Below are 25,274 nucleotides of genomic sequence, written 5' to 3'. Positions count from 1 at the left end.
GGTGTTTTGTTTTTGAAGGACAACGCCACTGCACACAAATCTCATGTTGGCATGCAAAAATTCGTGATTCAGGGTTTGAATTACTAGAACACCCCCCTTATTCACCAGATTTGTTTAAAGGTTTGAAAAGGTTTAAAAGGTCGTAACATTTCTTCGAACAAGGAGGTAATAACAGCTGTGGAGGTCTGGTTTGCAGAGCAAGAAGAAATATTTTTTTTGAAGGGTCTAGAGACGTTGCAGGTTGGCTGTGATAAATGTATCCAATTAAGAGGAAAATATGTTGAGTAATAAAATATTTTGACATTAAAATTTTGTTTGTGTGTGTCGTAAGGAATGGATAATATGGTGCCTGCGGTTAGAGGACCTTATGGCGGTTCAGAAAAATATATTTTATGGTTTGTAAAAGTCCCTTGGTTTTCGAGATGTTGGAGATTTTCGAAAATTCAAGAATATCACACCCTTCGCCACTAGTTTTGCAGGCAAGACTCCTGAATGAAGGAATTTATTCGAACTGTTTTTTGGATAGTATTCCTGGATAGATGCGCTATCGAATGTAAATTATAATTTTTGGGGCGCAGGAATTGTTTTTCATAAAAAAAAGATCTAACTCAAATTTTCTGTTTTGCTTATTTTTTTTCCAACCCAGCGTGTTGGAAGATATAAAATGGTTACTGAGTTCCAAAGCAAGAGGAAACATGCCTGTATCAATGAGATTCTGAAATGGTATAACTCACTTTATTTCCAGCATTAAATACAAAATAAATTTTTATTACAATGCTTCAAGGCAGAGTGATGTTAGCCTTTTTCTTCAATTTTTAGCAACTGAAATGAGACTTGCAAGCAGAATAAAGCAATTATTCATAAGAAGTTGTAAAGCATCTAGTAGAGCTCCTGATGCCCACTTCGAACACTTTTTGTAAAACTCGATTCAATTAAACGATATTTTATAATTATTTTTTTTTTCTCGTATTCTTTCATTATTAAGCCCTATAGTAATAAAGTTAATAGTTTTTAAGCGAATTTCAAGTAATGAAGTGAATTTTAGCACTTTTGTTATGAAGAAAAAATTAATTCCTATTACATTGGGTCAAGACCTTTGTTACAAAAATGCTGAAATTTAATTCATAACTCGGAATTAACTTGAAAATACTAATTTCACAACGTTGGGGTTCAATAATGAAAGAAAACGATACAAAATAACAATTTGAAAATATTATTTCATTGAATAAAGTTTCACAAATGATGTTTAAATTGGCCAACATGAGTTCTGATACATGCTCTACAGTCTACACTTTCTAATGAATCATAGCTTTATTGCATATCAACAATTTTAAAATGAGTATCGTTTCATTGAATTAAATTTCACAAAAGATGCCTAAGACGCCACCATGAGCTTCAGTAAATGCTCTATACCTTCTTATGGATGATTTATTCTGCTTTCATTTCTCATTTTAGCTGCTAATAATTTTAGAAACACCCTCAACTGATAAGAATTCATTTTGTATTAAATGCTGGAAATACAGAGAATTATACCATTTCGGATTCTCAATGAAACGGTCATGTTTTTTCTTGCATTGGCTCTCAGGTAACCATATTATTTTTTACACCACGCTAGGTTGAACTTATGAAAAAAAAATAAGAAAACGGAAAAGTTTTTTTAATGAAGAACTATTTATGCGCCTCAAAAATAAAGAATTACATTCAATAGATCATCTATCCAGGAATACTATCCAGAAAACAGTTTAAAAAAATTCCTTCATTTGGAGTCTTGCCTGCAAGATGAGTGCCGAAGGATGTAATTCTCTTGAATTTTCGAAAATCTCCAATGTCTTGAAAACCAAGGCAGTGTTACTAATCGTAAAATATATTTTATACACGAGTGCTTGTATTGGAAAAATCAAAAATATCGATGTTCAGTGGAAAACATATCATAGAATCATTATTTTTTCGAAACGAACCACTACTTAAAGTGTTTCTGTATGTATTATTCGTTTCGATTATGCTCCAACCAATTATATTCAAAATTTATATAAATAAATTAAGTGATATACACACCATGATGAGAATATTGGATGAGGCTTGTCCACTCACCAAGTAGAAGAGCTTCTCTCATGTCTTTCATCGACGTACTCTGTACGACACTCTCCATGTCCCCTCTCCAAAGTTCTGGAGAAACTGTTGCTACACATTTGACCCTCATCGAACCGCCCAGGAAATGTCGACTGCTCAAATTGAACTTGAGCCCTACTGTCACAGAAACCTGTCCATGTTTGTGCAATGTATGTGGATAATGGACCAGCGATGTTGGAGTGACCACCTGAATTGAATAACAACTTGTTGAAATGCAGTGAGTGTTATTCGCAAATCTAATTACCGTTGAGGGCGCTGCGAAATGTAAACAAACTTTGACGTTTGTCAGTACTCTTTTCGAGATTTGTTTTCGAGTTTTTCTAGTAAATCAGGATATTTATCGGAATTATCAGAAAAGAAGTTTAATTTCGTAAAGAAAGATCAACATTCTTTGGAAATACTTTATTTGAGAGGGATGAATTGTGGAATAAAATCGGGCGATGATATTGGTGATCACTGTACCTAGACAAAGAAAAATTGTTTAACCTAACTCCTGCCAGTTGAAAGCACTGGTATAAATACCTTTTCCAATATTTTTTCGGAATCAATATTTCTATTCAGAAACCCAGACCATAATCCCAATATATCTTCTCCAAATAATAATTATAATATGGGAAAGGAGGTTAAGATGGCGAATCGGGTAAGATGACGAATTCCCGATATTTCCTGAATATACGAATTTGACAACACCGGCTTCTATCAGAACCGAAGACGTAGTGCTATCTGTTCAGCAATTGACTACGAGCTGAATACGCCGCGAGTTTAGTAAGATACGAGCGCGGATAACCGTTGCGTGTTGACTCAAACAATATTTATGCTCCGGAAAATACTATTTTTAGTGTTTTATGTAAGTATTGGTCAACTGTTATAATTTTTTTTTCGAAACCTATATACTTCGCGAATAATTTTATCAATGAAAACTTTCGTTATGAATTATAAATTTTATGTTATGATTTTCGAAATAAAAAATGACGCCAGCGGGTAAGATGGCGAGTGGGTAAAATGGGTAAAATTTATCAAAGAAAAACTGACAGGCAATCATGGTCGAAGGATAATCTGAAGAGAGCAATGACTAGAGTTAGAACAGAATCTTGAATCTGTATTACAATTCCTTCCTCGAAAACTTCTAATGAAACACTTAAAAAAATCACCCTGTATACTTAGTGAATAAAATTTCAAATAATCTGTACGTAGGTTAGGGTCATATTGACTATTTGTGTATGGTAACATTGTATTCAAAATAAATTCTTTTTTACATCAGGTGTTTTGGTATTATTAGTTCTACATCCCTTTGATTAGTTGATTATTGCCGACTACCTGAAATATTCACAGTGTGACTAGTTCTGAATCCGCCCCTGTTCAGTTTCCCCACCCAAGAAATCTAAATTCATATTTATGGCAGTATTTTGTGAACGCGTTTTTGTCGAGATGCTCTATCTCCTGTTTTATTAATCTATGGAGAAAACCATCAGGAGAAAAATAAAGTTTGACTCTTCGGACTCGTCAATAGATATCGACTTTGCTGACACTGATAATGATTCAGAAGTTGAAAGAGATTGCATCATCTGCAGTGAAATGCACTGGTATGGACCATCGAGAGGCAAAGGTGAAACAATGTGATTGGTGCATGTAAAAATGTAGGTTAATAATGTTGCCTTATTCGAAGAATAAATATATTTTACTTTGATTTGTTTATTTTGGCATATACCTAACTACCTTTTTTCTTAGAATACCCTTCGTCATCTCACTTCTCGCATTTCTCTCCATGGAGGATAAGATGACGAATATGACGCAAGGAGATATATCTCTATTTTTTTATTTAGAATATTAACCATTATATAATCCAAATTGAAAATGTGAAGAACTGATATCAGCCAATGACCGTGTCGATACATTTATTTCGATAGAGGAGCAGATGACAGTTTTTTTAATTTTTTACTTTTAATCTTACTGTCGTCATCTTACCCTCCTTTCCCCTACATACTTTTTTGGACAACGTGAGATAAGAGAAAACAGAAGAAATTAAACTAGTTTTGACTTTGGAGTACTGACAAAGTAGTTTCGTAATTCAGTATTCAGAGGGCGTCTAGATTTTTGGATTCGCCAATAAATAATCTATCCATGAAGAAGAATGCTTCTTTGCATGTCTAGTTCGACGACATTTATATATAAAAGATCTATGAAAATCCTTTCATAGCCGAGGAATTTGACCATTCTAGTTTTGTGGTGTAAGGTGTAATATGCCGATCGGCAAAAAACTCGACTATATAAAGTACCTGCCTTTATATACAAATAACTTTTCAAGCATCTAGAATATCACATGATTTATTGAAAGTAAGGATACTATTCATTTTCAAGTGCTGACGTACTTTTTCAGTTATGAAATTTTTATGGTTCGTATATTTCCTGCCCTTTTCCATTAACAATGAGAGATTTTGATGTGAATAAAAGAAACAGCGAAAAAGAAATCCATGCTTAAACTCACTTGCTGTTCGTTTATGTACCAATGCAGTATTGAAGCTGGGTAACTTCTTCCGGATGTACAGTTCAGATTTATCTCCTCTCCAATCTGATATTGGGATTCTACCCCTGTTATCACTGGGTCTTCCTGGGGTAGTGCTGAAAAAATACATTTTGTTGTTCTTCTGATGATATTATATAAATAAGAATTTCTAAAGGATAGTGTTCTTCGTGGAAATATTGATGAAAATAATATTCAAGAAAAGTTATTGTAGCGTTTCACGACAAAAAGTCAAACCAGTAGTTGTACCGAAAGCTTACGACAAGTGCACAACCTGACAGTAATAACGTTTTTTCACTGTTCCCTACCCTATTTTTAAGTTGAGTAACGGCCGTTTTAAATAAACCCCGATTTTTCGACTTAAAAATGAAAATGTAGAAAATCGCAATGATGCGTCCATTTCAAACTTTCCGTAACTTCAACGCCCCAAACACTTGAGCACAACCACTAGATATTGAATAGGGATGGAGGGAGTTGCTATAACTAATGTTGAAGATCGTATCGAGTACAATCTGACCTTAAAATAATATATAATATATAATGAAATAACAGCGAAAATAGTAAAACTGGCAATGTGAAATTTATCTCGAGAATATTATTCGTATATCCGACACATTTTCGAAGGTATTTAGTATTAATTTTTTGTTCAAAAAAATAAACGCACCACGTTTTTGATTCACCCTAGTCCAAAGTGAATTTTTGAGAACGCTACAAGTGTATCAAAGCGATTATAAATTTGTAATAGAATTAAAATGGTGTATTCTGTAGAAGAAAAGGTAAATATGATGAAATTATTATTTAGAAATAACTACTCTGCGCGAATAACAGCAGTATTATTGAACGAACAAGATTCTGGAAAAAATCAACTGCTCACTTGCTGCAACTGGTTGCGAAATTTGATGACTTTTAGTACTAGGAAATTATTCGATGTATCTGGTGTTTAACAATATAAAATAAGACTGTATTAGGAACAATTGTTCATTTTTCCTCAATGGCTTTGTAAACCGGCATAACTGTCGGTATTGGTCGGATGAAAATCCAAAATTATTTCGTTAGGTGTATACTTCTTCAAAAATTTAATGTTTGGGGGGGGGGTTTATTTATGGAAATCACATAACTAACCTTTTCTAATACCCGGTAATCTCACTGATAAAACCTATTTAGATCTATTGAAGGACGATTCGTTCAGCCCCCGTGCAAGTATTGGAGAATGAAGAAGACCGTAAAATGATAATTTTTCAACAAGATGGCGCACCACCTCATTTTGTTCAAACGGTGCGTCAGTTCTTCGATGAAAATTTTGCTCACATTTGAATCGGAAGAAGGGCCATCCAGATAACCTGATCTGGCTCCACTGGACTTTTTTTCTATAGAATCTCCTGAAATAAGAAAGGAGTTTCCGGTATAACTGGAAGTTGCGAGGGTCTGAAAATTTTAGGGAGAAAGTTCATTGTCGTTCAGTCGATTAGTTCATAAAAGCCTATAATCACGGTGAATCACTCTGTAACTATATTGAAATATTGAAGAAATATTACTGTTCGCTGGGGGCAAATGTGCGCATTTCATGCTGGTGTTTCATCGATCGCTAATGGTATATTTTCCGATTATTTTAAAATTTTCCCTTGTATAACATGTCGCATGATTAAGGATATTAAACTTGAAAAAAAAATGATCGGTCATACTCAAGGTTAGGGACGGCCTGTCCCAACAGAACTCAGTCGGCACGCAAACAAGTGTTCGTTACGTCTGATGTCGTTTCTTTCCATAAAGCACTCCTTTCATGAAAAAGAAAGAAAAACTTGACATGTCCGTAGGAAGTTGCGTGCTGCTGCTACTTATGTACCCTATCAAGCACCCGCATGAAAGTGAATTGTTTCATTAATTCCGCGAATTATATGTTTTGTATGTGGACTGGGTAATCTGTTTCTTATTTGGACAATTCAAGTTTCGTTTACTTCTAGCCAATCCGACATACGACGTAATGAATATACTGAGGCTTAGAAAATACTCTTATTGAATCTGATATCAAGAATGTAGGAATGTTTTCATTCTATTCGATTAGAACAGTAATTTTTTTGAGTAAAAGTGTTATTCAGAAATATCTCTGAAATATGTGAATTTAATATACAGGCTGGGCTTTTTAAAACGAAACAGACGAGATAACAGGAGGAATAAATTTATTTCGAAAAAATGCTCGGACACGTCGATTTTTGTTTCGGGGGGGACCACTTTTAAGGTCAAATTCACATATATCGCTTCAACCCTTAGTGTTAGAACAACAACCCCTAAATTTTGAAGAGGAAAGATAAGGTGAGTGATACCTCATTTGAAAGGCCTTTCCATGCTGAATTCAGCTTATTGATTTTTTTTCTCATTTAATCCATTCGTTTTCGAGATATTCAATTTTGAATTTCGTACAGTACCAGTCATTCCGCTAACCATGCTATGTGAAATCATCAATTATTTGACTAACCGTTAATTGTCAACATTAGACAACGAAATAATTATAATTGGTTCTTACTTTCTTCAACAATTAAGGTGAAAATGGTATATTCTTTGGCAGAAAGAATTGAAATTATTTCTTTATTTTTCATTGTTGACGAGAGAAATGAACATTATTTTGATATCTGGTGTATGGCAGTCATGGAATTTCATCAAATCTACAGAATAAATGAATAATAAATTCGCTTGATTCAGACAGCTTGCTTGACGACAATACCATAGTTGTTTCAAATTCAAAGGTCAATATTTCAAGAACCAATGAATCAAATGAAGAAAAAACCAATATGCTGAACTCAGGATGAGAAGACCTTCTAAATGAGGTGAAATTTACTCCATCTTCCTCATCGAAAATTTAGGGGTTGTTGTTCTTACACTAAGGGTTGAAGCGATAATGTTGTGACTTTGACCTTAAATGTTGTCCCCCTCGAAACAAAAATCGACGTGTCCGAGCACTTTTTCGAAATAAATTTATTTCGCCGGTTATCTCGTCTGTTTCGTTTCAGAAAGCGCACCCTGTATTTAACGATAAAAGTACAAAATTATATCAATTCATCGCATTGCACAGTTCTATATTATTTCTGTGCGAACATTCTTCCATTTTTGCACACCTGCCTCGATAACCAATCAAGATATTAGTTCATCGGAAATGCCAAAAATCCTGTACTGCCAGTTAAACTGGTATTATTGTTGTTTGAGCTGATATTCGGTTTACCGAATACTTTCTCTACTGGGTGTCCCGATATTAAAACAACAAAATTTGGTCACAGAAACTCGACCATGAAATTAGGAGACCCTAAGTTTTTATTTGTTCCAGGAAGCCACCTGAATTTGGCCACTAAAAATACCTAGCCTTCCCCTTTCATGTCAGTATCCGGTCATACGAGAATCATTGAATTTGGTAGACAGGAGTTTCAATATATGCGAAATCTCATAGTGATATCTACTTTGGCGATTGATCAACTTAAGATTTTTTTTAACTAGGCCACAATGTCTTTGGAACCACTCAACATTAACTCGCAAGGAAGAACTTAATCAGGAAAAGCTTCATCGTACAATCGTCTGGCAGCACGCGAGTTTCCATCAGCTTTTCCATACATAAAATGCGTCTTAGCCATTTCATCAATTACTTTCGAGATACAGAACTGTACAAAATACCCACACAATTTTCTTGTTTTATAGATAATGTCAAAGTAATGAACGCTTATTATGTTTTTCACAAAATCATTTCTGTCTCGGGAATGATGCTCCGTAAGACTTTAAATGCGAGTTATTGCTCTACTCATATTTTATGTATTGATCTCATTGTGGACCCGACATATCCAAATTATATCAAATGAGCCTTATCATTAAAATTCATTATTATAACCTCCTGTTTTTCTGGCATTATAAAGAGGCTCTTACAATCAATTTTCATTGATTGCTGTGTCACTGTAAACATTGTGTTAATATTGAATTTGTTGAACTTTCTCAATGTCTGAGACTGACTTCAAGTGACTTCTCATTCGAACTACTCTAAATTACCTCACCTTTTTTCACATTTCGACCTGTAAAATCGTCCCCGGAAATTTATAAAAGTTTAATCCGAAACGAGATCGGAACACCTTGTATTATATATTTCAACATGTAAATAGTAGTGGTATGCCCCCGGTTTCATAAAGCTCGATCGGGGAATCAACGCTTGATTGACAGATAAACGTCAATTTGTTTTCAATCAATAATTCAGTCATAAGAATTCGGAATTAAATTCTCGAATAAAATTATGATCTATATACATCTATTCAATGATTCTAAATTGCTTCTTGTTCAATATATGTAGGAATGAAAAAGTTTTAGTGATTTCGTTTTTGAAATCCAATGACTGTCAAATCTTTGATCGGGCAGTAAGAGTTTTATGAAACCCGCTGCACTTTTTGTTGATCATTCGGAAAAGTTTATTGCAAGAGATTCGGCCAAACTAGAGTACGAAAAAATTGTCGTCAGAGAAAAATTTTGACTGTTTAGTATTTCAAAAAATACGGAATTTCAACCTTCAAATTTCTATAGTAAAATCTGAATTGCTGAATAGTTGGAATGCGTTCTGGGTGCTGCAAGAAAGATGATAGAACTATCATACAATTTCCATTAATTAGATATCAAGTACTACTGTTGCCAACTTGTGAAAGCTTGATGTTTTGTTCGCTGTTACTACTAGCAAAATATTTCAATGCCCATACAGATCTGAATTCGGCTGGAAACCATTCGAAATATGATGGATAGTATATCGATAAAAAAACATCACAAATGAATAGAGCCTATTCCGTATTCATGTGAATACATTTGTTCGCTACACCTCCGTTTCCACAGTCCCAAATTCCCACAGTACCTTAATTAAACACTAATCGATTAATTCAAATGATTCCGTTTCACTTAATGCATGGTATCGAAGTCAATCATAATCAATCACCATAATGAAACCTCTAGATCGATATAAATTCAATTCACAGGTGATTCCAATCATTCAATAATGAGTTAATTGACCCATACAATTTGTGATTTATCGAAAATCGAATACTAGATTGCATCATATTCAGTGAAAATGTAAAAGTAGGGGCTTATAATACATAATACATAATACATAATGTATTTATCGATATGGAGTCATTCACTGTGGTTGAACGAATGATTAACAATGAAACATTATTTGTCACTGAAAACTTTTTGAGTTAAATCTTCATTTCTGTAAAAAGCGCCATTATAGAGTATGCCGTGAAATAATGAGGAATGTATGAAAATTTTCATTCGAGCAGTCAGAATTCGTAGCGGTTTGTTTGATACAACGATGGCGTAGTAAATACCGCTCTGCCGTTGCTTGTTTCCTGTGCACTCTTCAATTTGAAATTCAAATATACAATCAGAAAAATATGCGTATGCCCACGGTGAAAACAACTTGAATTTGTATTTCCATGCACAGATTTTTTGCATGCATTATGCAGATTCGTTCGCAAAAAACTCTGTTTGTATAACGACGAAGTTTCAAAATAATTGGTGGAAATCATCCACAATGATGAATGTGCTGAAAAGGGTAGGCTGAGTTCTGAGTGTACCTGGCGGTTGGCCAATTGGGGGAGGGTTAATATTTATACAGGATAGGGCATAGTTCTGAAATAAAATTAATATTTTTTTTCAACGGATAATTAAAGACGGAAACGTTGCAACTCCTTAATTTAATGTTAATACATCTCATTTTCTGGCAATAGAGTTTGGTTTTTTCAATAACTTAGCTGAAACCCCGTCCATCAGGAGAAATACGAAATCTCTTGAAGAAACAAATGAAAATACCCATACCCATAACTTGAAAATCAAACGGAACACTTTAATTTTGTCCCGTTTGTTCTTATGCATTGGAAATTTGAAATTAAATATTTTTCGCCAACCTCCCACGAAAAACGGAATCTTACCATAGTCTTTATTGTTATTTATTATCAGAAACATATAAAAATTCTTTCGAAAATAACAACCTACATACTCTGTTAGTAGTACCTATACATAGGTGCTGCAAATGTCCCGTAGTTAGATACTACTTGGCATGCTCTCAGACAGTTCATGATAAACTCCTTCAGAAGAATACCGAATATGCTATTAGGTTGGATTCTAATATTGGCCTTTTAAACTCCAATATTAGCTATCCTAATTTGACAGATCTTTCACTTGAAATCTAAAAAAGAAAGTAATCCAATTTCGTCAAGAGGGAGTTACACCACATTCAAATTCAAATGACATTTTTCTCATGCTACGGACCTCCTATTGACATGTAGTTCTCGAGAATATTTCTTGACAAATGCAGTTCATTGGGCAGAGCCAACCATACTACATTCGAAAACGAAAAAAAAATATTTTCCACGTTTTTTCGGTTACAAAATAGACATTGCACTGATACACCATCCATTTTAAGCATTTTATACCAAAAATAATCGAATAAGAATCCAAAACCAGCGGAACAAATCTTCGGAATTCTCTTTATCGAGTGTAGTATACCTATGTCTAAATTATTTCTTCAATCAGTGGATATTGCCATGTTTCAGCAACATCAACTAGTTACATTATTTTACGTCCCTGTATTATGTAAAGGGAATCGAAAAAATACGTTAATTCTTTGCAAGATTATCTGAAAAGTCTCGTGGTATGATTCCCATTTAAGTCTTGGGATCTTGTGGCCATTTGATTTTATTTGAAAAAAAAATAAGTGTTAGATTTAATAAAACACGTGGTTGGTACTTTTTATTCACAAAGTAAGATGGCGGTCGGTTATCTAGCACGTGGAGGTGCTCTAACAAAGGGTAAGGTACAAAGCGTACCGCCCGACAAGGTAATTGTGTGCTCGGCCTTGCAAAGAGAGAGCAGGTAACATTGGAGCACAGAGTTCACAGAGCATGGGTTCTATACTCTTATTCTTCCTTCGATATTCGTCGTCGGACATTATCAGTATATTATGAAGGGAGTCAAATTAACATTTGCTAACACGGCCATACTGACTACTGAAACGTCCTCGTTTCACTTAGTAGACATAAACAATATCTAAATAACAAACAACATTGTTAAAGAGAGCTTGTAAACATAAAACATTTGTGTACATAGCTCTGTTTGATGCGCTGGCTCGCGCTGCGGCATTCTTATAGATTCTCACAAAACACAAACGATTTTCACTCACAAAATAGGATCCTCAATTTCTTTTCTCGAAAGAAGAAATTTAATCCCACTTCTGATGTTAGATTTAATAAAACACGTGGTTGGTACTTTTTATTCACAAAGTAAGATGGCGGTCGGTTATCTAGCACGTGAAGGTGCTCTAACAAAGGGTAAGGTACAAAGCGTACCGCCCGACAAGGTAGTTCGAGTAATTGTGTGCTCGGCCTGTGCAAAGAGAGAGCAGGTAACATTATAGCACAGAGTTCACAGAGCATGGGTTCTATACTCTTATTCTTCCTTCGACATTCGTCGTCGGACATTATCAGTATATTATGAAGGGGGTCAAATTAACATTTGCTAACATAAGTAAAAATGTTTCTCAATTTACGTGGCTCATCTTTTTAATTTCAAGTTGAGAAAATATTTCTTTGATTTTTTTCGAGAGACTTGTGTTTCCCCTTGTAACATCAACTAATTACAATGTACAATTCACTCATCATTATTAAATACTTAACACTTCTGATAATCACAAAATTCAAAGAAAAGTGGAATTACATTTCTCGTGAAATAGGAATGAAGCCTGGTTTTACGTTGTTATCGCATCACATAAAAACCGTTCAAGATTTGCCTGGGAAGCCGGAAAAATCAAGAAAACTATACAAAATTTAAATATAGCATAGAATTCTAGCCTCCATAGACAAGTGGTTAACACTTTATGGTGGTTGACAGTTGACAAGTGAACAACAAGTCATGTCTGCCATTCGATCACAATATTGATTTAACGTTCCCAAAGGTCTTGTTCAGTCTAGGATTGAGCGTTATTCCTAGTTTATCCCGACAGAATTGAATGGAAATATGAAAATTAATCTATTATAAACATAAATCTCGGCTTAATCTTGATCTGAACAACCGGGCCTAAGAGATTAGTGGTCACAGTACATGCATTGACTATTAAGTGATATGTGTAAATCACGATTGAGATTTTCACTTTTTCATTATATTTAAATGTAAACCTTCACTCATTTGAAGATGCTACTATGAGACCGAAATGCATATCTCAGTTGATTAACTCATGTAAGGGAACATCATGTGATTCAGTTGTAAGGAGAGGGTAGTTTTCGAACCTACCCCCTCATTTTAGAATCATTATTTTAGTTTTCATTTTTCAATAATTTTATTTTGAATTAATTTTCCGAGAAATCTTTTCGAATTTCCAATTCAGGATTCCGACATCGTTCGGAATTGTAAACATACCGTACCGTTTTTATTCCGTTTTTATTCCCTAAAAACGATGTCGCACCGTATAAAACATCCTGAATTGGAAGATAACCGAGTTTTTTGTTCGCTAGCACAGATAAGTCGAAATTAAGACGTTTTCATCGACGCAAAATTACCGAATTTCGACTGTCGGGCACATCTGATTTCCGCACCCCCCCTGTGGGTATAAAATCAGATGTTCCCCCGCAGGCCACTTCACTTACGATTTATTTTCCTGGTTGACTTACGATTTATTTTCCTGGTTGACTTACGATTTATTTTCCTGGTTGACTTACGATTTTTCCCTTGATTGTTTCACTCGTGCTTAATTGACGATAATAAGTGCCGTCCGCCGTTAAAGAATTAGAGTTGCTTTTCATTTTTTTTTCGATTCAGAGTATATTTTATTTTCCCTTATTTTTTTTTCCTTCACCATAGTAGGTGATTATAAAATTGACGAGTGCAAGTGGCCAAGCCAAAGGTAAGACGACACGCCGTTATTTTCTTTTATATTGACTTCACTATTTACTTCAGCCTCCCTTCATCCCTTCCTACCCCGGTTTCAGCTCCACTCCTACTGTTAAAGCACCCCGCTGGCGTGGATACTCAGGGAGCGCGGAGACACTTTGGAGTGGCAGAAAACCTTCCTCTATCCCTTCCTACCCCGGGTTAAGTTCCACCCCTATTGCTAAAGCACCCCGCTGGCGTGGATACTCAGGGGGTGCGGAGGCACTCTGGAGTGGCTAACCCTCTTTCCTTCCCCGTTGTTTCGACGCTCACTTCAGTTGCTATCGAAGAACCCCGCTGGCGTGGACACTCAGGGGGCGAAGAGCGCAACTAGGGGTGAGCTGTTGTGAATCTGTGCCGTCTTTCATCCCCTAACCTGGCTGAGGTCCGATATCTGTCCGTTAAGTGTACGTCTCAGGTTCTGGCTGGCGAACAAGTCCGTTAACCCCCGTATAACGCTTGAGATCGGATCCCGTGCTATTCCGTCCGTCTTGTCCGTCTTTAGAATCACTGTAAAATTTAGTAGTAGTGCTATTTGTGTTCCCCTTTTCGACGAATAAAAGTTGTACACGTTGATTCTGCCTATCATTGTGCGTCGCTAACACCCTAGACACCAGGGAACCCTGTCTCCGGCTAGTAGCTGCCGGGGTAGGTTTGCTATTCTCCCTTAAAGAATAGCTGGCGCTCGAGTCCGCCGAGGAAAACCCCGTTACACAGTTTATGGTCACTTATGGGATTTCATCAAGTATCGATTCAAAAATGAACAGGTATCTTAAATTGCTCGATTTTGGCTATTTCTGGTACTTCTAGTCTCGATAAGGAAAAACGTTGAAAGGAGAGCTGAGCTCGATTTTCGTGAAAAGTCCATTAGTGGAAACTGTTTTACGATATATCGTGAATATTTTTGAAGAGCTCATTTTTCTGTATAAAATGCGATCAGAAAAAGATTATTCAAAATTAAAACGTTATCCTTTTTTCATCTTCAGTACAAGACATAAAAAAGTTGAATAGAAAGTTTTTACTGTTAGATATTTTCGAAAATAAAAAAGTTATTGCACATTTTTTGAATCGACAAAATATCTTGGTTATATCTTCACGACAAATGAAGATATTGTGGAAAATTGACTTTTCACGAAAGTCGATCCCTGGACCACCCTCAACATTTTTACCTATCTAGCATAGATGGAAGTACTAGAAACAGCCAAAATCAACCTTTACCTTAAGTTGTATTTTTTCAGAACAATAATGTTTTAAATAACAATTCTATACAATGTAAAAACGAATTTTTATCTCTCATTTCTCTTCCAACTACCTACTTTTAATATACCCTCACTATGGCAGGACATATATTATTTACCAATGATTGATTTCTGGGCTGAATTTGTCAGAAATTACTTATAATATAACCTCTTGGAAGGATCACTTCGAATTATCAAATGGATAATTCTCATCAAATTCTGAAATTTAAGTGTCCCCCTTAGCCTACTTGCAAACACACCGATTTTGGACGGCCGATTTTATATCGTTCGTCCAAATTCCAATAGTGAACCAAGTGTGGGAACGGGACCTGGCATACACGAGGACCAGTGAACTGTGCCGGTAAAATGCCGGTGAGCAACCGTCCAATACCGGCAATACCGGGATGTAGTGGCGTACGTGACTAAGTACACCTTTGTTCTAGCACCGATTGTTTACCATTGAACTTAAGAAAGGGTTCTTTCTTGAGTTCATTGTTGTTTTCCGACCATATCAGTCGAATTCGTTTGGCTGATCGTTTGACCGGTAAAAATCCGGTGAGTGTGCTCGCAACTGCTACCGATAAAATATTGGCCGATTTTATTTCGGTCGTCCAAATTCCAATAGTGAACCACGTGTGGGAACGGGACCTTGCACATACGCCGACCACTGATCGGTGACGGTAAAATGCTGGTGAGAAACCGTCCAATACCGGCAATACCGGGATGTAGTGGCGTACGTGACTAAGTACACGTTTGTAGAAGCACCGATTGTTTACCATTGGTGAACGAGTCTAAAAGTACAGGAGAAGGCTTGAGAGGTGCGGAATATTTAAGGCCCTGGTTAAGAAGATCTTGTTCGGCAGATGATAGTGAAACGTCGGTCATGTTTAATGTTCTTGGGTGAAATTTAAACGTCGGATATACTGTTTGGATGGATAACAGATTTGATAACTTTGCTGGTCGAAACAACCATATCCATCGCCATCCAAACAGTATATTCGACGTTTAAATTTCACCCAAGAACATTAAACATGACCGACGTTTCACTATCATCTGCCGAACAAGATCTTCTTAACCAGGGCCTTAAATATTCCGCACCTCTCAAGCCTTCTCCTGTACTTTTAGACTCGTTCACCTTACATATTGAGAACATTTTTAATCGGTGCAGATTAGAAAATTTGGCCACCATAACATTAGAGACAACTAACATCATCAAATCCTCCTTAAGACATCAAACTACTAAATTTGGGAGTTCTTCCTCTGTCATAAAATCATTGTTGAACAAAATCAACGTAAACAATCTCTTGGTCACCAAAGCTGACAAGGGCAACTGCACCGTGATCATGAGAAAGTCTGATTACATTTGCAAAACTGAAGACTTCCTAAATTCAACAGATTTCGACACAACCCCCAAAGATCTCACACCTGGTTTTCTTAAGAAGGTAAATTCTACCATCAAACAAAATAAAGATATTTTGCAACTTTTCAATTTTAGAATAGATTGGCTTATCTCGTCTGTACCGGTCACTCCTCTGTTATATAGTTTGCCGAAGATCCACAAACCAGGCATACCCGTTCGCCCAATCGTTTCCTTTGTTGGCACCCCTGCCCACGGCTTGTCTTCCTTCCTCTGTGATGTTTTTCAACGCCATTTAGATTACAGATCAGAAATCTCTATCAAAAATTCTTCAGAACTGGTGCATCAGATCAAAGACCTCAAATTTCCCGAGGGAGCAACCATGGTCTCCTTCGATATAGTCAACTTATACCCATCTACTCCACCGGTTGAAGCCGCTGAATTAATCAACCAACTTTTGGCCTTTTCCGATCTTAGCGACGATGTTGTGTCTTCTCTCTCAGCTTTACTAAAAGTTTGCCTGGAGCAGAACTTTTTCAAATTCAACAACCGATTTTGCATCCAAAAAAACGGCCTAAGTATGGGATCTCCCCTGGCGCCATTGCTTGCAGAGTGTTTTCTTAAATATCTTGAAAATAAACTCAAGGACACTAACTTGTTCAAAAAACACATTCTATTTTGGAGACGCTATGTGGACGACATTTTTTGCATCTTTCTGGGAGATCAATCTGACCTCGATATGTTTCTAGATTTCATTAACACACTGCATCCTAGAATCACCTTCACCGTTGAAGCACAGACAAATGGAACCCTTCCGTTTCTAGACTTACTTTTGCGCTCGAGAGATGATAAGATCGAATTCTCTATCTAAAGGAAGCCCACAATAACTGATCATGTGATCCCTTTCTCATCAAATCATCCACTCCAGTACAAGCTTGCCGCCTTCCGTTTCTTCTTCTATAGACTGTTGACAACTCCTTTGTCCGCTGAAGATTACGAAACAGAATACAACATTATACTACAAATAGCACACAACAATGGCTTCCCTATGAACTTGGTCCAGAACACTTTTCGCAGGATTTCCCATAAGATCATGATTAGACATAACACCCATTTAACCCCTATATCAGATGAAAACATTATTTTCAAGAGCATCCCTTATGTTCCTGGGGTTTCTGAGAGAATCCAAAAATACCTAAAACAGTTCAACATTCAGATATCCTTCAAAGTTGAAAACTCCCTTAGAGCAATCCTCTCCAGAGGTAAGGATAAGGTCGACCCAGTCGAGAGAATGGGAGTCTATCAGCTGGAATGTTCTTGTGGTAGTTTCTACATAGGCCGATCCTTTAGAAGCATCAAAACAAGGATCGATGAACACTTCAGAGCCATTAGGAGCAACAACCCCAACAAGTCCACTTTCGCGGAGCACATCCTCTCGAACTCCGGCCACGTTCCTTCGTTGGAGCCCTGCATCCTGTCTCTACCTCAAAACAGAAGTTTATGTGACTCATTGGAGAGGATACATATCACAAAGGCAAAACACAACACCCCAACTAAACTTCTGAACACCCAGCAGGAGTTCCCTGAACTGCTTATTTGTCCGCATTTGCTCGGCTTTCTCCCATCGCGATGACTCCGATACCGTTCTTCCCCCTTTTCTTCCAATTTTGATACTTCACACAACCCGATAGTCGCCACTCAACAGAAACTCAGTCATTTCTGTGTTTTTCTGTGGTTTCTGCGCTTCTTTCTGCTATTTCTGTTTGCCTTTGTCGATCCCTGACAATTTGACATATTTACTTTCATCGTTTCTTGACGAATAATTTCGGTTATAATTTTAAACATGTAAGTTACTTTCCTTAAATTTACAATTCGACTCTCAATATTTGTTGATTTACTGTTTTGTCTTTGTACTGTTGTTTTCTCTTTCCATGTACTTTTTTGTTGCTGTCTTTTATTTTAATTCAGTTTTCATACATCTTTGTATTTGTCTGCAGATGCCTGAAGATGGCCCTAATTTTGTAAGGGCCGAAACATATGTAGCAATTTTTAATAAAGAATTTGGAGCAGACACGAAAATTTCGTCTTTTTCATTAAAAGAGTTCTGACAAATCTCTCGACACCATCAGACTCCAAATCCAGGTCATTCATAAAGATTATGAACAGCAATGGACCCAACTTCGAACCATGAGGAACTCCAGACCCCACGCTTCCCTCCTTCGACATCGCACCATTCCAGTGAATACACTGTGATCTGTTTGAAAGAAACGAACAGATCAAATTCAAGGCTGGACTCCTCAGTCCATAATATTTGAGCTTATCTATAAGAATATCATGGTTTACAGTGTCGAAAGCCTTCGACAAACCTCGTGAAGCAATCTTCGCTATCCACTTTGAATCAAGTGCGCTGACTATGTCCTTCAGCAGCGCCAACAGCAACGTTGTTGTCGATTTCGTGTTTCTGAATCCATGCTGATGGCTGCCAAGAATGCCGTTGTCTTCAAAATTCGTTGTCGTGATTGACAGACGACAAAATTTTTGTTTCTTCCGCATAAAGTCGGCGCCTGACATAGCGGAGTCAGGCAACCCAATTCACGATCGAACACCCCTTCTTGAAACAGATTTCTATGTAATAATAATCATTGTGAAAAATATTAACATCCTATAGAAACTTGTGTGCTCCAGCTTTTTTTATTTCAAATTATACCTACTGCATGATTTTTCTATATCGAAGAGATGTTTTTAGCGATAAGGATGACACGACGGAAGAAGTTAGATGAAAATTAAAAGAAATGAACAAAGTAGTACCTACTTATAATAAATTTATATGAAGTTGTTTTGTTCTTATGGAATGTTTCTATATCTATATCATATATCATATACCTATATCATATATATAATTTATTTCTGATATAAAAATCACTTTCTCAGCCATTCCCTCATTTCGGTTTCCTTAAAAATCCTTTTTTTATATGGTTAGGAGGAGAAATTGGAGGTGTTTAGTTTTCGCAAACCTCATATGGACAAACTTTGGATTTCTGGTACGGAAAAACATTACTTGAACACAAAAATTTCAGATGCAATCGAAACTGAAATTTCGTAAATTGGATGAGAAATATCCAATAACCCTGAGTAGGCTGTATTATAAAAAGAAGAACGAAAATGCACTCGCGTCCGCATGAAGAAATATGAGATCAACTTGCCAGCATTTATTTATACGCTATGCGAGCCACCGATCCAGAATATGCAACAGCTGATTTGTATCACGGAATATAATCCCCGGAGGAAGAGGGATAAGCTACATAGCGAATTTAACGGTCCTGAGCGTCTTTACCACAGGATCGCATTGGAAGGGGGCCGAATTCCCGAAAGTTGGCAGCCGAACGGAAACTCCATCCTGCAGCGTAAATTGCAGAAATCCTCCCGATAACTGATAGAACACAAAAGCCGCTCGCTTCTATAGATGAACCAGTACGTGATTTCGATAATCCCCGCCTCCATTGAGATATACTGATATGAAGCACTTCTTGTTGGTCTTATCGGGTAATTATTTACGTAATGGGTTGCGGATGTTCCTAGAATCGGGCTTAAGATGATTAGGCAATTTCAAATTATCCACTAATCTACAGAAAGGGTCATGTATGGAAACGGAGACCATCAAATTAATGTCAAAATATTTTTCGGAAATTTAAGAACTTCTGATGCCCGTTTTCACCAACCAAATCCCTAAATTTTAAGGAATACCTAAGCCCATTTAAGAGACTCTTAGCTACAATTTCGTTTTCACTAACGGTTAGGGAACTCTTAAGTGCTAGGGGACACCCTAAATTATAAATGCCCGAAACTCGATCCCCTATCGAATCCCTAATAAAGTGACAGCGGATATTGACATGTCTACGATACGCAAAAAAAATTTTTTTTGAGAAATTGATAAATGTTAGTCGTGAATTTGTGGAAATGATCGCTCTTCGAAATCCCAATCATCAAATTTTGAGGGGTTGGTTTGAGATTTGTGTATTTATTTGGATACACGGTTGTTTGGGAAGTGATTGAACTAAAAACCGCTTCACAGTGATATTTTTTAAACACCAATTTCTAGCAAATGAACAATAATATTTGAGAGCTTTCAAGAGTAGAAATCGCTCGAATACCATAAAGCAGAGCTTGTTCTTAGGAATAAGTAAAAGCAGTTGTGTTGAAATTGTGTGAAAAATTTTGAACATATACAATGGAAGTTTATGAAAAAATTCACTCATGTTGGAATTTGGCGATTCTTTATATCTCGAGGAGGATGTTTGGTGGCACCATATAGAATGATTTGTATGACTATCAACGCGAAGGGAATATTGGATTTATGTTTCTGTCTTTATGTGTATTAATAAAAAAAAAACTACTACGGAACTATTTTATTTGGATGAATATTTCTTCCTAAAGAAAGAAAGCTGAGTGAATTATTATCAATAGGAAATTGAATATTTGGGAAAAAATAATGAACAGTATATAGAAATCAGAATTTTTTATCGATATGCTTGAGGAGAGTACTGAAAGTTGTGTAATCGACATTAACACTTCACATAAGAACAATTCAACTGTTGTTGAAATATGCTTCAAGAGTGTTTCTCAATATAGCATTCAATCCAAGAAAAAATATACCACTTTGTTCTATTCTCATCTTTCAATCTTCACATTATTTAAAAACATGAGCACATTCTGGAATACATATTCTCTTCTCATGAATCTTTCCATTTGGAATATTTCATATAGGTAACTCCTTTTTTGATCTAACTTCTTTGTCAAGATTCTGCCAAGAATTTGGTGTGTACTGAACTTTATTATGAAATGAATTTGAATCATTTTTCGAAGATATCCACACATCCACTTTCTGTTTTTAGATAGATCACGTAATCCAGTGTTATGTAGGAGTGCATGTGTAGAGCGGAGTACTATGTATTCTATAAAAGCTCACTTGTATTTTCTCTTTTCATGATTATTCGGATTTAATAGCCAGATACTTGCGTAATTTCTCTCAAAAAAATTAATATTTTTAACGACAGGTTAATGTCACGAACACAGATCCTTATGTTTTCGAAATACTGTTGAAATCTGACACGAAAAACATTTCTTTTTAATTTATTACAGGGAAACAATGAATATAGGGCACAGGACATTGGAATATTTCAAGAGAATATAAACGGAAATCTGTTTGCAAGACATAAAAAATCGTGCGATTCGGTGAACCATTACGTCTGTACCCTCGTAGCCAAATTTCGTAGCTACGAGCTCCTATTCATTCCCTAGATAAGTATTCCTTAACAAAGTGTACCTTTGTACGGTGAAAACGAATTTATATTAAGGGTAGAGTTAGGTACTCCCTAAAGCTAAGGAATACTTAGATAGGCTTAGATAGGACTTGTTCAGGGATCGTTGGTGAAAACGGGCATGAGAGTACCAACCACAGACATATAACAGATTTTTAATAGCGTTTTCTATTAGTAAAACTAGTTCTGCACTGGGTGCACTCGAATATTATTTCCGTGCTGTCAAGGAGCACATCTAGTGCAGCTCCTACATACGAAACCGAAATTTGAACTGGTCGATCATAGATTCGAAAGAAATCTATGGGTTCGATGTCATTTTGCCTTGTTTGTTGTGGGCCAATTTGCCCTTTTTGGAATAAAAAATGGAAAATGTTTTTGTATTCATTTTCAGATTCAATCAAGAAATAATTTCTATAACTGAAGCAGTTGCAGAAGATAATCCTGATCGTGCATTCAAATTATGTAACTAGTAAGTTCGCGACTTCAGATTAATTTCATTTCTGCAATTCATTCATTCTTGAACGGATAATTAAAATAAAAAAAGGCTTCTATTTGTTACTCAGCATCACTCCTCTTGTGAACAACGTCTGTAAGAAATTTTTTTTATTTTCGGAGTGTCCTTCTGTTCAGATAAAACAGCTAAATATTCAAGTTCATCTTCACTGTCAGCAAATAAAGATAACAAATCCATAACAGCAAAAATATCCTCACCGTTCATGACGACAAAAGTTGCAAAACAGTACCTACTATAAACAATATCCTGAAAATGTTTTTCAAATTTTCAACATATTCCAATTTTAAAATTTTAACATTAATTTGGTCAGTGTTCTCTGGTTTTGGATCTAACCGAATTGTATCCATTCAATAAGATGAACACATAAATATTTGTGTTGCTGGTTTTTATTAGGGAACGAAGAATTGAACAATACTGTAGGTCGGTCCTGGTCACTCAACGAATATTCTTTTTAGAATTGATTATTTTAGGATAGAAAATTGAAAAGCTTCTGATGAATTGACTGATGTATTTTCGACTGTCTTTTTATATTAACGAATCACCCTAGTAACTAATATGACATGAACACGCACGCTATTTTAATGAAAATTAAACATACTCCCCGGGCTGAACCGTTGAGGTTAAGAATTAAAAATAAAGAGTTCTAAAATTACGATATATTTTAACACTTCATATTAAGATTCAATATTGTTATCGCAATATGGAAGAGGGCATATTTTAGTGATTGATCTAGTGAATGTTCCTCCTTGAGTTTTAACTTTGACAATACGAACGCGTGAGTCTTTGCCCTTAATCAATTCAATAACACGTGCTAGTGGCCATTTGAGTGGAGGTGTTGCTTCATCCTTCAATAATACAATATCATTTACATGAATATTATTATAAGGAATGAACCATTTAGGTCTATTTTGTAATCTATTCAAGTAGTCGGTTTTCCAACGTGCCCAGAAATGCTGTTGAATTTGGCCGCATTTCTGCCAAAGCGATAATCTATTCATTGGAGAACAAGTGATATCTTTTTCTGGATAAGTTGTCAAACTAGTCCCTATCAAAAAATGTCCTGGTGTTAAAACGTTAAAATCTGAAGGGTCATTGGAAATGCCACAGATGGGGCGTGAATTAAGTACTGCCTCAATTTGGGCTAGTACAGTACTAAATTCCTCGAAAGTGAAAATATAATTTTTCTTAATTCTTATGAGATGATATTTTGCGCTCTTAATGGCTGCCTCCCACAGGCCACCATGATGAGGTGAACGAGGGGGAATAAATTTCCACTGAATATTGTTTTGAACAGCATACCTTTGCAATATTTCAGAAGTTCCAGGTTTTTTGAAGAATTCATTTAATTCCTTCAACTGGTTTTTTGCGCCCAGGAAATTAGTGGCATTGTCAGAGAATATTATAGAAGGATTTCCACGTCTAGCTATGAATCTTTTTAGAGTGAGTAGAAATGACTCTGTATTTAACCCTGAAACCAATTCGATGTGAACTGCACGAGTTGTCATACAAACAAACACTGCCATATAGCATTTCATAAGTGGAGACCTTCTCAGTGGATAAGATTTTATTAAATAAGGACCACCAAAGTCAACAGAGGTGTTTGTGAAAGGGCGTGATACTTGAAGCCTTTCCTTCGGAAGATCTCCCATTAATTGTGAACACAATTGTGGTTTGAATTTATAACAAGTATGACATTTATTAATGATACGCTTTATTTCTCTCAGTCCATCTAGTGGCCAATATTTAAGTCTGATACTCGAAAGCGTGTTTTGAGGGCCTGGATGCAATAGTCTCAAATGTTCTGATTTCAACAAAAGTGTTGAAATATGATTTTTAGAAGGAAGTAATATGGGAAATCTTTGATTGAAGGGAAGAATAGCATTTGAGAGTCTACCTCCAACTCTCAGAATACCTGTGGAATCGATAAATGGATTGAGTTTTTGAATAACTTTGTTTTTCAATATCTTTTCGTTCTTTATATTTCCTATTTCACAGGAAAAATACCGTCGTTGAGTAACTTCAACAATTTTGATCTCTGCTGAGTTGAGTTCAGTAACAGATAACGAATCAATCAATTTTTTGAATGGTCTTCTGCAATTTTGAATGAATCTGATGCAATAGGCCATTACCCTTTTTAAGTGAAATAAATCAGAATACTGTGTGAAAACATCATAAATATCCAAAGTGTTTTGAACGAAATGAACAGTTTTCTTTTGCTCTGGAAGATTACAAAAGAATTCCTTGACATTGAATAGGGTTAAATCAAGGTCTGGTTGAAAAAATAAACTGGGACCGTGCCACCACAAATCTGAGACTATCAATTGTGCTGGCAATGTACCTCTGGAGAGTAAATCAGCAGGATTGAGTTTGGAACTTATATGTCTCCATGTGGCACCTTTTGAATTTTCTTGGATTTGAACTACCCTATTAGAAACAAACACAGACCAACGGGATGGATGAGATCGGATCCATGCTAACACTATTTCTGAATCAGACCATAGATTAATGGAATCAATATTTTGTAAGTGGGATGACAATGAATTAGAGATTTTTGAAATTAGTTTTGATAATAGTACAACTCCCATCAATTCTAGTTTAGGTATAGATAAGATTTTCAATGGTGCAACACGACTTTTAGCTGTTATCAGCTTTGAAGAGACAGATTTATTCAAATAGACTGTCCTTAAATAAATACAGGCTCCATATGCCTGAGAGCTGGCATCGGCAAATCCGTGAATTTCATGTCGTAAAATTTTTGATTCAAATTGAAGAATAGTTCTTGGAATTTTTAATTGGGAAAGCATTGAAAGACCTTTTAAGGCAGTCTTCCAATCAAAAAGAAGTTCTGAACTTATGTTTTCATCCCATCCAATTTTTGAAATCCAAATTTTTTGCAAGAGAATTTTCAAACTAACAACAAAAGGATTTATGATTCCTAGAGGATCATAAATGGATGCTATGGTGGAGAGAACTTCTCGTTTACTATAGGATTCTTTCATTTAAAATTTTGGCAATGCAATTCTAAATTTATCAGAACGCGAATCCCATAGCATACCTAAAATTTTGTTTGAAGATTTTCCTGAATCTAAAGTATAATTTTCCTTGTGAGAATTTTTTGAAATAGAATTTAAGAATTCCTGAGAATTTGAACCCCACTTGTGGAGTGATATGCAAGCTGATTGTAAGCAATTAGTGAGTTGATGGTGAGCCTCAATCAAAGTTGATACATCATGACAGCCAAAAAGAAAATCATCCACATAACAGG

General features: G+C 35.9%; 1 protein-coding gene across 2 annotated transcripts in view; it reads right to left on the bottom strand.

The window, feature by feature from the left end:
- Positions 1-25,274, bottom strand: part of LOC123320442 — an 84,853-nt gene that overhangs the window by 2,343 nt on the left and 57,236 nt on the right. The window contains exons 5-6 of one of the 2 annotated variants that reach the window (XM_044907768.1): positions 4,616-4,749; positions 2,056-2,317 (exon numbers count right to left, since the gene is read on the bottom strand). In XM_044907768.1, the coding sequence (XP_044763703.1) occupies positions 2,056-2,317; positions 4,616-4,749 (396 nt within the window). The remainder of the gene's footprint in view (positions 1-2,055; positions 2,318-4,615; positions 4,750-25,274) is intronic. The other variant, XM_044907777.1, reaches the window with a different exon arrangement.

This window comes from Coccinella septempunctata, chromosome 1 (genome assembly GCF_907165205.1).
Source record: "Coccinella septempunctata chromosome 1, icCocSept1.1, whole genome shotgun sequence".
NCBI classification, from domain to species: domain Eukaryota; kingdom Metazoa; phylum Arthropoda; class Insecta; order Coleoptera; family Coccinellidae; genus Coccinella; species Coccinella septempunctata.
This window is presented reverse-complemented; position numbering and strand designations above follow the sequence as displayed.